This window comes from Urocitellus parryii, chromosome 8 (assembly GCF_045843805.1).
Source record: "Urocitellus parryii isolate mUroPar1 chromosome 8, mUroPar1.hap1, whole genome shotgun sequence".
NCBI lineage: Eukaryota > Metazoa > Chordata > Mammalia > Rodentia > Sciuridae > Urocitellus > Urocitellus parryii.
The window spans coordinates 113,806,696-113,819,877 of NC_135538.1; the positions used below are offsets into that span (position 1 = coordinate 113,806,696).

The 13,182-nt window shown below is 56.3% G+C and overlaps 1 protein-coding gene across 2 annotated transcripts in view; it reads left to right on the forward strand.

The window, feature by feature from the left end:
* Cpne5 (copine 5) overlaps positions 1-13,182 on the forward strand; it is an 86,892-nt gene that overhangs the window by 58,695 nt on the left and 15,015 nt on the right. For both annotated transcript variants that reach the window (XM_026383645.2, XM_026383647.2), the window contains 3 exons: positions 930-1,034; positions 8,714-8,755; positions 11,050-11,125. In XM_026383645.2, the coding sequence (XP_026239430.1) occupies positions 930-1,034; positions 8,714-8,755; positions 11,050-11,125 (223 nt within the window). The remainder of the gene's footprint in view (positions 1-929; positions 1,035-8,713; positions 8,756-11,049; positions 11,126-13,182) is intronic.

The following is a 13,182-nucleotide window of genomic DNA, read 5'->3' on the forward strand; positions in this document are numbered from 1 at the left end:
TTGGTCTGGAAAAGCAGAAGGGGTCTTAGAGACGATCCAGATCATCCCAGGGGCTTTGATTTCCTTGAATTGAAATGCAGGTGGAAGCTTTGGAAAGTTCCTCTGGCTCCTTAAAAAAAAAAAAAAGTTCTTGAATACCTACTAAGTGCCAGGCCTTGTTCTAGGCACTAGGGTTACATCAGTGGATCAAGAGAAAAACTCTTTATTCTGATGGAGGTTAATCTTAGTGTCAGATGGTACACAGAATAAATAAGGGGAAAACAGGCAATATCACAATGTTAAATGGTGACCCATAGGAAAAGAAATATGGAAGGAGCCAGGGGATGTCGGAATCAAAGGCCAGGAGGCTGTACATTTTGGACATGGTCATCAGGTCATCATGGTCATCATGGAGATGACCTCTGACCTGAGATAGTGTGGCGGGGAGCAGGGAAGATGGAAGTTTGGGGGGAATGTCCCAGGGTGGGAGAAGAGCAGACACCTGCGACCCGACACAATTAGATACAATTAAAAATTAGATACAATTTTAGGGACTCACAGGCCAGGAAGGTCCATTGAGACTGATCCTTTCATGGGTCTCAGAGGATGAAGATAGAGGCCAGCTTCGCAGGGTTTGGAGTCAGGCAAGGAAGTGGAGGTCAAGGTCACACGGTGAGTTGGCCCCAAGCAGGGGCTGTTAGGACCAGGTCTCCTGCCCCCACAAGACTTGTCTCCTTCCAGGCTGGGTCCCCACCTGGTGCAGGTCTGCAGCATCTCAGCCAGTGGCCGTCCAGTTCCAGCCAGGCCGCTGCCAGTGAGCTGGCAGCTCACCCATGAGCCCCAGTTTCCACGTCTGGCAGCAGCAGACATGGCCGGCTGACCCCCTGCCAACCTGGATCCTGCCGCTCTTGGCTTCAGGCCTGACGACCTTTCTCTCCCTCCTTCACCAGGTTCACCATTTGCCACAAGACGGAGGTCATGAAGAACACGCTCAACCCCGTGTGGCAGACCTTCTCCATCCCTGTGAGGGCCCTCTGCAACGGGGACTATGACCGGTGAGACAGGAAGGAGCCCTTCCCTGTTCCTCCACCCCCGGGCCTTCTCCCACCCGAGGGGGGTCTACCCGCCGCTGCGCCATTGGCCTCCTCAATATGCACGGGCCTCTGGGCTGCACCTCGGTGTCCGCACAGGGTGGGGCTCGGTGGCCTCCCGCTCCTGCCAGTTCCCAGCAGGTCGGCCTCCCCATGGTCTCGCAGCTCCTGCCCCCCACTTCCTCCTTGTCTGGCCTCCGTATTGGTGGGAAGCTCCAAAGTGTGGGAGGTTGGGAGTGGAGTGCCTGGGGCTCCAGGGAGACCTAGACGGGTGGCACCAGATGGGCGCCCCTGGTACCCTGGTCTGGAACTCCGTGGCTCGTCTTCATTGTTCCCCAGGGAAGGCGTATGGTGGCAGGATGGAGGTGAGGAGGTAGACGAAGACAGGGGCAGCTGCTCCCCAGCAGCCTTAGCCTCTGGCCCGGGGACTCTGGAGTCAGAATCCAGGGACACTCCCTGCCAGCCAAGTTGCCATAAATGAGGGGCGAGGGAGCAGGGAGGAGAGCTTGCTAGGTATTTTGGTTCCATGTGGCCTACTCACGTGACATGTCAGCTGTCATCTCATCTTAATCACTCAGAGTGATTCTCCAGGGTAGAGACCAGATACCTCCTTTCCAGCCTTGACTCTGTGAGTAAAAAGCTCTGTCAACCTGGGTGATCTTTGACCCTCAGTTTCTTTTCTGCAAAGTAGGCGTGAGAGCATCTGCCTACTCCCTGGGCCGCTTTGAAGTTCATGTAGCACAGCCTATTCAAGGAGGACCTGTGTGCGTGAAATACCAAATCCAACATTTTGTTCACAAATGTATTGTGGCCCTACCAGACGCTGGGAAATCAGCGGGGGCAAAGCACGATCTCCACCCCTCTCCCAGCCTCGTGGGTTTAACTGCTAGTGGGGGAGGCAGACATTAATCCAATAATCACACAAACATATCATTAGCCATTGCAGTAAGTGCTGGAGAGCGTGGGGGTTATGTCAGACGGAAGCTATAAGATGCATACGTTCCCCGGACACGGTGATGCACACCTATAATCCCAGCTATTCAGGAGGCTGAGGCAGGAGGACCCCAAGTTTGAGGCCAGCCTGGGTAATTTAGTGAGACCCTGTCTTAAAATAAAGAGGGTTGGGGGTGTATTGAGCTGTAGAGAGCTTCCTGGCCCATGCAAGGCCCTGGGTTCAGTCCCCAACACTGTGCACACTCAGAGATGGTGTAGGCCTGGGTTAAGTTGTGAGAACGTTCCAGTTCCCTGGCAATGGCTGCAGCTCAGCTGAGCAAGCTGGCCAGGGATCATCAGCAGGGCTGGCCAGCAGCCTTGAGGATCTGGACCTTCTGTAGCTCACCCCACGGGGACATGGTGCATCAGAACAGACACTTTGGTGTGCCCCAAGACCCTGCTCACCATGGCCACCAAGTGTGTGTGGTGGGGTTGGTGAGTGGGTCAATGGCCTCCAACACCCCCGTTTCCATCTCAGGAGACCCTCAGGCTGCCCAGCCAAGGCTGAGGTGGCTCCTTCTCTGTCTCTTGGCCGGAATAGAAGAGCCACAATCTGTTCCCCAGGAGATCCTGAGCACCTACTAGATGCCCAGTACCGGCCTCTGTGTAATTTTGGGGGACACTCAGCTGTGTTCCCCTCTTCTGGAAGCTTCTGGTCTAACCACTGGGGGCTCTGGTGAGCAGGCATTCCAGCCAAACAAGGCCTGTTGCCTGCTGGCTGGGTCCTGAGGCTTCTGAGTGAGTGACAGGGGACCCTGGGGAGGAAGGCAGGCAGGTGCCCACCTCCCCTCCCAACCCTAGCCCAGCCTCACCCCCCACAGGATGGCCGAGCTCATGCCCTTCTCCGTGGCTGGGCACAGATTGACTGTGACGTGACTGACAGCGGTGTTAATGTCCAGGGCCAGGCGTGTCTCGCCAGCCCTGTGAGCCCCAGCCTAGGGTAGCCCACACACCCGGAGCCACTCAGGAGGCTGCGTCGCGAGGCCCCCCAGGCAGGAGACAGGGCCTGGTGCAGGAAAATGAGGCCACTGTCCCTCCCCTGCTGAGGCCCCCCGGGAGCCTCACAGAACTCGCTCAGTGTAACCCAGCAGCAGCTTCCCAAGCCAGCCAGGATCCAGGAGCTGGCAGGGTGCTTTGGGGGCACGCTGGGCTCTCGGGCCCACGCTCCCTCTTAGGTTGGCAGGCCGGTGGGGAGACAGCGGCCACAGTCATAGCAAAGGCTCCAGTGGCACTTAACCTTGGGCAGGCCCTGTTCCAAGCGCTTATGCCTGTGAACTAAGTTAATCTTCCCATCAGGGAGCAGCTCCCTGGGAGAAGCTGCCAGTGCTGTCTGCACAGGCCAGGAGACTGAGGCCAGAGAGGTTAAGTCGCTTGCCGAGCATCTCGCTGCCAGCCAACGGGAGAGCAGGACTGGCCAGGCTGGCTCTGGATCTGTGGTGGGTTGGGTTTTTTTTGTACCAAGGATTGAATCCAATGATGCTCAGCCACTAAGCCACACCTCCAGCCCCTTTTTGTATTTTATTTAGAGACAGGGTCTCGCCAAGTTGCTGAGGCTGGCTTTGACCTCGCCATCCTCCGCCTCAGCCTCCTGAGCAGCTGGGATTACAGGCCTGTGCCACTGCGCATGGCTTAGAATCTGTGCTCTTAATTCCTGTGCCTTGCTGCCAGACGGCCAAGATGTGGTGTGACAGGGCCGTGACTGGGTGCTTCTGGAAGAGGCTCTAGGAGCACCTTGCTCAGAGGTCAAGGACCGGTCACCTTTGGGGCTGGAGGTGAGGGAGCCGCTTGGAGGTAGTCTTAGTCCTGAAAGCATTAAGGGTCCTTTAGACTCGAACTCCAAGTGATTCAGAGGAGAGGAGAAGGGAACGGCAACAAGTGAGATACAGACAGAGCTTGGCAATGTCCCAGACACAAAGGGGAAGTGTGACCGGAGCCAGATCCTTACTGTCACAGGACGCATTACGGGGTTTTCTTTCACGGCCTGTGTGCCACCCTTTCATGAAGCATCAGCGTTCCTAGGTTATGAAGACTGGGCTTGCTGTTCGGAAATGAGAGGCTGCTGTGGAGGGGGAAAGAACGGGGAGCCTGGCTTCCATCCTGAGGACCGTGGGCCTCTGTGAGCCAGGCACAGCTACGAGGGCAGGGGACAGAGGTCTGGGAGTTCCCAGGATGGGCAGCAGGAAGAAGGCAAAGGACCCTTGTGAGAAAGACGTCCAGGAGGGTGAGGACCAGAAAGGGCAGTTTCGTGGAAATGATGGGGGAGGAGACAGTTTACATGGCTGAAGTTGCTGGATGTTGAGGACCTGGGCCAGGCTGTGGCCTAATTGTTCTAAATGCATTACTGTGTGAGTGATCTTAGGAGGTAGGTGTTCACTCGCGATGTGCCCATTTTACAGATGGGGAGATGGAGGACGAGAGGTTATGTAACATGCCAGAGCGAGAGGTACCTGTCCTTTCTGCAGGGGGCACCTCTGGGCTGATTTGGGGTCCCCCACCTTGCCGTTCCATGCAAGGCCAAACCTGACAACCCAGCTGAACAGAGCTGGAGTCAGAGTAAATGTGTCAGGCTCAGAGCCCACCCACCTCTCTGGTGGGGTAAAATGGAGTGATGACAAGAAGCACTTCCCCTATCTTCCCAGAATTTGGCCTCCTCCCTTCTTAAACATTCTGTGACTTGAGAATTTGTCCCTGTTAACCCAGATTTGTCTGAGCAGGTTGCTGTCATCCCGTAACGTTGAATGAGTGGACTTTCAGAGAGTGTGCTGAGGGTACCTTCTGAAGTAGGGAGAGGGGTCCTCAGTGGACGGGTGTGGTGGGGGCACTAACACTGCCTTCCAGCTCCCTGGATGCACCCGTTGCTTCTCCTTGGCCTCCCGCCACATGCTGAGCACCCAGGAAGGACCAGGCACAGTACCAGGCACTTCACAGTTGATCTCAATGATAGGTGTCTCAGCATTCCCCATCTGCCTGTGCAGAGGCTGAAGGGTTAGGGGGCTGGAAGCTCCCAATGCCACTGTCTCTGCCTGCCCCCCACCCCAGCGGGGGGGGGGGACGGTGGGGAGGCCGGGCGCTTGTCCTCGCTGAAGCCTCTCAGAGCATGGACTGACTCAGTTCAGAGCAAACCCCTCAGGGCCTGTCAGCCCCAGGGACTTGGAAGCAGCAAGGAAATGTCCTTTTCCTTGCCTGGGAGAAGCTCATTAGGAAGAAGACCTTCAGCTCTGGGCTCCGAGGCAACTCTGGTTAGAGCTGACTGACGTGCAGGGGGGCCCTGGCGTCTCTGCCAGCTTCCCTCGTCCCTGCTGGTCTGCGAGGCTGACACCTGGCTCTGTCATCCCAGAGCTGGGACTGCAGAGGCCCGGGACACAGCTCCTGGCCTTGACACTGGCAGCTTATGGGAAGCTGCGTCCTCTGGACCTCCTTCTGTGCTTTGTAGAACACGGGTATTGTCACCTGCGTGGCCCACTGCAGAGTGGAAACCTCAGGCCAGCCAGTCAGTGTTTATGGAGCACCTTGTGTATGCAGGCTACCATTCTAGAACAGGGGCTGCTGCCAGAAGCAAATCAAACAGCAGTCTCTGGCTGGGGGGGGGGGTGTTCTGATGGCCGACAGGAGTTGTTTGGAGACACTGAGTGTGTCCAGCAGGAACAGAGGAATGTGTCAAAGGCTGACCGTGTGACTTCTGTCATTTCTTTCCTCGGTGATGGTGAGACATCAGTTCTTACAGAGGACCAGATGGAGTGTCCCAGGGATTAGCTAGCTGCTCGGGGCCACACCCTGGTCCCCAAAGGAGCTAGAGCTGCCCAGGTGCTGGCCCCCGGACAGCTCCTCCCTGACCACCTCCCTGCCCCCCTGTTCAGAGCCTCTTTATGCCAAACGGATGTTCATTATGTGGTCTGCAGAGGCCGATTGTGTTGTCCCCCATGCAGGAGGACATCTCATGGGTGCTATTCTCAGAGATCACAGGCCTGGACTGAGGGGCTGGGAGCCAATGCCTGTCGGCCACCAGTGGCACCTGCAGTGACCTGGGACAGCTCAGCCACGGCTGGACAGGGAGAACTAAGAGTCACCAAAGTCATGTCTGGCTTTTCCTGTGGCCTTCCCTGTCTCTGGGCACCGTTTCTCTCACCCCCTTCCCCCCAGGGGGTCTCAGCCTCAGAGCCCCCAGACCTCAGGCCCTCAGGCTGCATCTCCCCTGGGGTCTGCATGACCTGCGCTGGGCTTTTGCTCAGGAATCTCTCGCTCTAGTCTCAGCCTTGACTGCAAGTTCAGATCCTTTATGAACTTTTTTTTTTTTCTTTTTGTGGTGCTGGGGATTGAACCCAGGGCCCTGTGCATGTGAGACAAACACTCTACCAACTGAGCTATGTCCCGGCCCCCTGCTCTGGTGAACTTTTAACAACCCCCTTGCCCAAGCTGCACCCTGAGATAAGTGACTCTCTGGGGTGAAGCATCCACATCAGTATTTCTGAAGTCCCTCAGGGACCCAAACCGCATCCAAGTTTGAAAACTGGAGCTGTACCCTGGAGAAGGTCAGTGGCTCCGGCTGCACCTCAGAACCACTCGGGGAACTCTTCAGGACTGCGTGGGCTGGGGCGGAGCTCAGGGCCAGGGCACCTGCCCAGAGTCAATCCCGCACAAGGCAAAACCCAGACAGAAAACCTGCGAAACGCAGGAGCGACTTCGGCCTTGGTTCTCTACAGATAGATTAAACCAGGCCCTCTCCTCTGGTCCTGGGATTCCAAACAACCTCCCCAGTAGTTTTTGTCGATATCCAGAGCTTGCCGCCATGATTGGGGACAACATCCTTTAGCCTCTGGGCATGTTGCTGTCACTGACCTAGTCCCTTGCTGGGGTCCTGGAGGGGAGGACTTAGGGCGCCGAGGCAAGGGCAGGGAGACCCGTGTTAGCCTCACGGGGCAGTGGCCAGAGCCCCAGACTGGTTTTGTCCTGGTTCCAGCTGTCACCGGCTATGTGACTCTGGGGCTCTCGGGGGTTCAGCTATGCCATCTGAAATGAGGAGGCAGAGGACATTGCTCCAGAGCATGACAGCTCCGTCACTAGGGAGGCCTTCAGAACCTGTTCCCGGGCCCTGCCAGTGCAGCGGCTGTGAGATGCCGCATGTCCCTGGGGGTGCTGCCGAGTGGCTGGGCTCAGCAGACTCAGGTGCCACTGAAGGCAGTTCCAGGAACTGAAAGTGGCAGAGCCCAGGTACCCAGGCTCAAGTGTCCCCTGATTTAAGTAAATTTCATGTGGAAAACCTAGCCAGGCGAGGTCACGTGATCCAAGGGAGAGAAGAGAGGTGCTTTCATGGAGGGCCTCCCGGGGACAGGAGGGTTCCACCGACTTGCCTCGGCTCCCCTGCAGGACCTTCCTTGTCCCTAGTGCACATGAGGTTTTGTGGCTCAGGGAGGTAAAGTGACATCTCCAGATCCCACAGCCGGGGTCCAGCAGCCTAGCCTAAGGTCCTCTGAAAGCACATCCCAGCCTCCTCCCACTCTTCCCGCCTTCCCAGCCCACCCTCAGGGCTTAGCTTTTGTTTTATTTTTCCTTTTCTCAGTAATCCACCCCAGAGAGAGGGTTTCTTTTCTTTAAACATGAATTTAACGGATTTCTTTAAACGGTGACCTCTGTGTCTGCCCCGTTTTACTAGGGTCCTGCTTTACAGGCCTTGGCTCACCCTGGAACAGTTTCTGTATCCTGCCCCCTCCCCACCCAGGAGGCTCATCCGAAGGGACATAGCGCCTCCTTCTGGACACCACGGATCCCAAGGCCGGCTCCTGGCAGACCCAAGGATGGGCCTTGGGATGTTAACAGAGGAGCTAATTAAAGCTTCCTGGCGCCCCATTTGAAGCTGAGGGCTGAAGGCGCCTGGCTTCCTGCTCCTCTCCTGCCTGTTTTGGGATAATGGTGGCTCCTGTCTCTCAAGCCAGACCCTGTTTGGGGACCCTGGTTGCTCGCAGGTCCCTGGGCATCCTGAGGACAGAGCAGCCAGCACCAAGGGTTAACCGGCAACCCTCCACCTCCCTCCAACTGCCTGTGGTCCTAGCCTGTTGCCATGGGAACGTGGCTAAAAATAAAATGGGCTCTCCAAGCCCAGCCCCATGCATAGGAGTCAAAACAAACTAATTAAAGCAGCCAGGCTAAAATGTGAAGATAATCACACCCTCACCCAGCAGCCAGTCTGGGGATGGAAAGCGCAGCAGGCCTCCTCCAAGTCAGGCCCCTGGGCCATCCCGGGGCTGGCTCCTCACCACGCAGCCCCTCCAGCCCAGGGTCCCACCAAGAGCCTCACTACCCCTCCCCAGAGGCCTGAGCTCAGGCCGCTGTCACAGCTCCACCCCCAGCAAAACACACAGTGTGGCCTCATATTGCAGCTCCCATCTGGGGGGCCTGGAAGAAAGTGGGGTGAACAGAAGCCTTGGCTGTTTTGTCCACATCCTCCTGGAAATCCTGGAAGTCCCCTACCTGGCTCTGTCCCCCAGATCTTTGCAGAAAGGTCTCAAGATCATTCCTTGTCTCTGGGGCTGCTACCCCCCACCCAGCACCCTGGAGCCTGCAGGGAGCCCTCTTACTTGCTGGTCCTGGGGATGAGGAGGGCCACATGGGTGCAGGCGCAGGCCCGTCCCCACAAGGGCTCTCTTGTCTTTCAGGACCATCAAGGTGGAGGTGTATGACTGGGATCGAGACGGCAGGTAAGTGCGCTGGAGGACAGGAGGAGGGGAGGGGAGTGGGGAGGGGAGGCTATGGGGAAGGAGGACTGGCCCTGCCCTCATATGGAGAGACTGTGCCCAAGGCCCCACCCAAGGCAGCTCTGGTGGTGAGGGAAGGTCACCTGTAGGAGGATTGCTGACTTGTCCTCATCTGTGTTCTGTTGAGGCACTAGAGGACCTCTGTCCTGTAAGAGATGGTGCCGGGGCAGAGAGGCCCCTTTTCCCCAAAATAGCTGCCAGTGGCCAGCCTGTGCCTGCAATTCCCATGGTGGAGAGAATTTTGGATTTTGTGAAGTCTGCATGTTCTAGGTGCAGTAGCAGTGAGGAGCTGTTTGTGGAGAGGAGGGCAGAGGGGCAGGCTGCAGCTAGCTGGATGCTCACCACGGGACTCAGAGCCACGAGGCTGTGGCTGGCGGGTGGGAGGGCGGGTCCCGCAGGGTCTGGAGGCAGCCAGCGCCTTCCCCTCTTAGATGGCAGTGCCCAGGAGCCAGTGTGGCTAGGAATCAGCAGACAGTTTAGGAATGGCCCCGGGAAGCTCCAGTCCAGAATCCTCACTGGCTCCTGCTTGTCCCTTGAGTCACAGCCAAACATGTCATCCTGACTTTTTGACCTGTCCGTGCTGTAGTGATACCCAGGGGTGACTCTGGGCCTTCGCAGCCCCATGATCACAGTCGGGGCCTTGGGGGTGTGTGACGTGGTCGTAGGGCAGTGCCTCGTCTTGTTTAAGAGCTAGGCAGATGCAGCTGCAGCTGAGACCCGGGCTCTTGCCATGAGCCACTGCAGTGCCGCCCCCTCCTCTCCTCCCACCTCCTGTCCCCCTCCATCGGCCTCACTGCCAGATGGACCAGCTCCATGCCGCCGGGACCGTGACTTGCCTCATCTTACTCTGGCATTCCCCATGCTTCTCCTTAACCTGGAATATTCCATGTCAACTGGGGAGCAGCCACCAGGTGGCACTGGGTCAGCAGGCTGAGGACCGTACACACGTAGTCAGTGAGACTCCACGTATGTGTAATGTGTCAGAGTACACTCGGCTGCCGTGGATGTCTAAACAGAACAAACACACACACACACACACACACACACACACACACACACACAACTGCCATGTGGGCTGCAGGCAGGGCAAGGCCCCAGGACACCCCCACATGGCACATTCACCAGTGCCTTCCAGCAGGGGCAGTGAGATGAGATAAGAGGGAGCCCCTGGGAGCAAGGTGGGGGTCTGTTTTGTACAAGCTTTTGTTACATTCTGCTATCCACATCTAGAAGATGTGGACGCTGCAGAAAGTCCTCCCAGCTGCCTGGCGGGATATGGCTTTAATTGTCTACTTAAAAACTGTGAAGAGATGGTGGGAGCTGGAGCTCAGTAGTAGAGCACTTGCCTGCATGTTTGAAGCCCTGGGCTTCACCCCCAGCATCAAAAGGGAAGGAAAAAAACAGAAAAGCTGAGTTTTGTTGTGCACACCTCTAATCCCAGCTGTTCAGGAGGCTGAGGCAGGAGGATCGCTAGAGCCCAGCAGTTCAGGGACCTGGTCAACAGAGGAGACCCTGCCTCAAAAAAAAAAAAAAAAAAAAAAGCATAAAAATGTTATTGAAAAGGGGCTGGGGTTGTGGCTCAGAGGTAGAGCGCTCGCCTAGCACGTGCAGGGCCCTGGGTTTGATCCTCAGCACCACATAAAAATAAATAAATAAAGGTATTGTGTCCAACTACAACTACCCAGAAGAACAGAGAGAAAACTTTAATGAATACCTTTAAGCCCATCATTTGAATTTGACAATGGTTAAATTTCACCATATCTGCTTTAATGTAGTTTAAAGTAAATCGTATCATGACATTTTGCCTTTAAATATTTCATTGGGAATGTCTAAGAAAGTAAGGACATTTTCCCACATAACTTCAAATGCCATTGTCACACTTGACACATTGAACAATAATTTTTGAATGCCATCTAATATTCATTTCATATTCAAATGTCCCACAATTGTCCGCCAAAATATCTTTTATTGTTGGCTTATTCAACCAAGAATCCAAGTAGAAGTGGGTCTCATTCCTCGGGGATCCTGTTCTTTGCTAGGTGACCCTTGGGTTTTCTTGCTCCATGAGTGACACTGGGCTCTCTCTCCCCAGGCACCTAGCTTCCCTAGTGGCATGTGCCCCTGGAGTGGAGGCCCAGGGGAGTCGGGAGCCAGGGGAGGGATGCCTGAGAGGCTGGGGATGGGCGGAGGCTGCCTGCGGCCTGGGCCTCCGTCTCAGCAGCCATCTTGCCTTGCAGCCACGACTTCATTGGGGAATTCACCACCAGCTACCGCGAGCTGGCCCGCGGGCAGAGCCAGTTCAACATCTATGAGGTGAGGCGCCTGGGGCCTGGGGTTGTTCTGAGGATGGGTGGCTTGCAGCTCTCATGGTGAGGGCCACAGTGAGCTCTGGGCTGGCTGGGGGCCTGGTGTGCTCTCCTGGGAGGTGCTGGTGAGTCTCATTCTATAGTTGAGGAGTCAGAGTCACAGAGAAGAGTTCTCACTTGCCCAGTCACATGGTTCCATGAAGTAGCAGATTCAAAGGGCAAACAACTATTGTGACCCCACATCCCTGAGTTCCTGAGCCTCCCTACAGTCTTTCCACAGGAGCAGGGCGGTGGGGGGCAGCACAGAAGATTCTGGAAGGCTGGGGGTGGAGCTTAGTGGTGGAGCCCAGGCTTAGCATGTGCAGGTCTTGGGTTCTCCCAGAACAAATATTTTTAAAAAAGGTTCTGGACCTGAGACCCGAGATCTTAGTTCAAGGTGTAACAGCTTCGGGGCCTGTGGGGCATCTTACGTTTTCCAGAAAGAGTCAGGAGACCTTCCTCGGGGCTAGAGCTGGGGGCTTGGAGAAGGCCCCGATCTCTCTGGAGAAGATGGTATTTGCCCTCACAGGACATTTCTGCTGCTGAACCTTTGCTTGTGTGCTGTCCCCACAGGGACACCCTCCCCTCCTTCCGACCTGGCTCAGGCTCTACTCCTCTGAGCGACCCTCCAGCTCCTTCCAGCCACTCTGTGCTTCCTCCCTGTCCTGGACCCCCACAGCTGTCACAGTTCAAGCCAAGCCCACACAGGTCCTTACAACCCCAATAACTGCTGGGTCTGTGTCCTGACTCTGCCACTTTCTAGCCCCGTGACCTTGGCTGAGCTCCCAGGCCCCTGATGTGGTTCCCTGCAAACTGAGAATTAAATAAGTTGATGGAACAGCGCCCGGCCCAGAGGTCTGCCTGCGCAGGCTTCCGATGTTATTTGCTGGGCGCCTGTGTGCCGGGAGCTTGGCGTTTCAGGCCATTCTACTGTCATGGCGCTTCCCCAGGCTCACAGCATTCTGCTAGTGAGCTTCAGGTGCTGGCTGGGATCCCTTGGCGGAACCCGAATCCTTTAGTCCCTCCAAATTTTCAGTCCCTTTCATGCCCTCACCGGGTCCCTGTTCCAAGCGGACAGGTCTTGTGTTCCAGCTAGACTTCCCAAGAACAGTGAGGTGACAGCCCTCTCCGTTGCCGCCCCTCAGCCCCCTGGCACTGCTGGGCACCCAAGAAGTGCGTGCCACGTGCTCACAGGCTGTTAACTGTGAAGGCGAGGCTGGCTGGGTTTCTCTGAAGAGCTGACACTGGAAACTGCTTTGCTTTCTGCATTGACAAAGAGAGGGGCTCTCTGTGTCCCCCCACCCCTACCCAAGCAGAGAGGGGCAGACTCCACCCTTTTGGAGCCTTCTTTTTTTGGGGGGGGCACCAGAGATTGAATCCAGGGGCATTTAACCACCAAGCCACATCCTTAGCCCGTTTTATATTTTATTTAGAGACAGGGTCTCACTGAGCTGCTCAGAGCCTCACTAAGTTGCTGAGGCTGGCTTTTGAACTCTCGAGCCTCCTGTCTCAGCCTCTGGAGCTGCTAGGATTACAGGCGTGCACCACTGCGCCCAGCTGGGAGCTTCTTGGAGGAGGTGGAGAGGAGAGGTCAGGTCTCCTATTAGAGTTTGGCTTCCAAAGGTGCTCAAAAGAGGCCATGCTCTCTTGGGCCCAAAGCAGAAGCATTGGGATGACCTTGCTTCTCTGTTGTTGATTTCTGCTTCTTTGCAATCAGCAAGAGACGTGGTCGTGTGAGAACTAAGTGGAAGAGGAACTCCACATGGGCAGCCCCAAGAGCAGGCTGTGTGGGGGGGTCACTGGCAGGCCGGGGTGGGCCCAGGAAGACCTTGCTATAGTCAGAACTGCCCAAAGAAGGAGGAGGCTGCCCACCAGTTAAGACCCCACCCTGGGTCCTGGCGCTGCCCTGGGAGTCAGGCTCCTGGGCCTCGCTGTCTGCTGACCCCTTCCTGCGCTCAGCCTTCCAGAACTGACTCCTGGGTAAGCCTCCCTCAGCTCCGCCCAGCCCCTGGCCAGCTGGCTGCA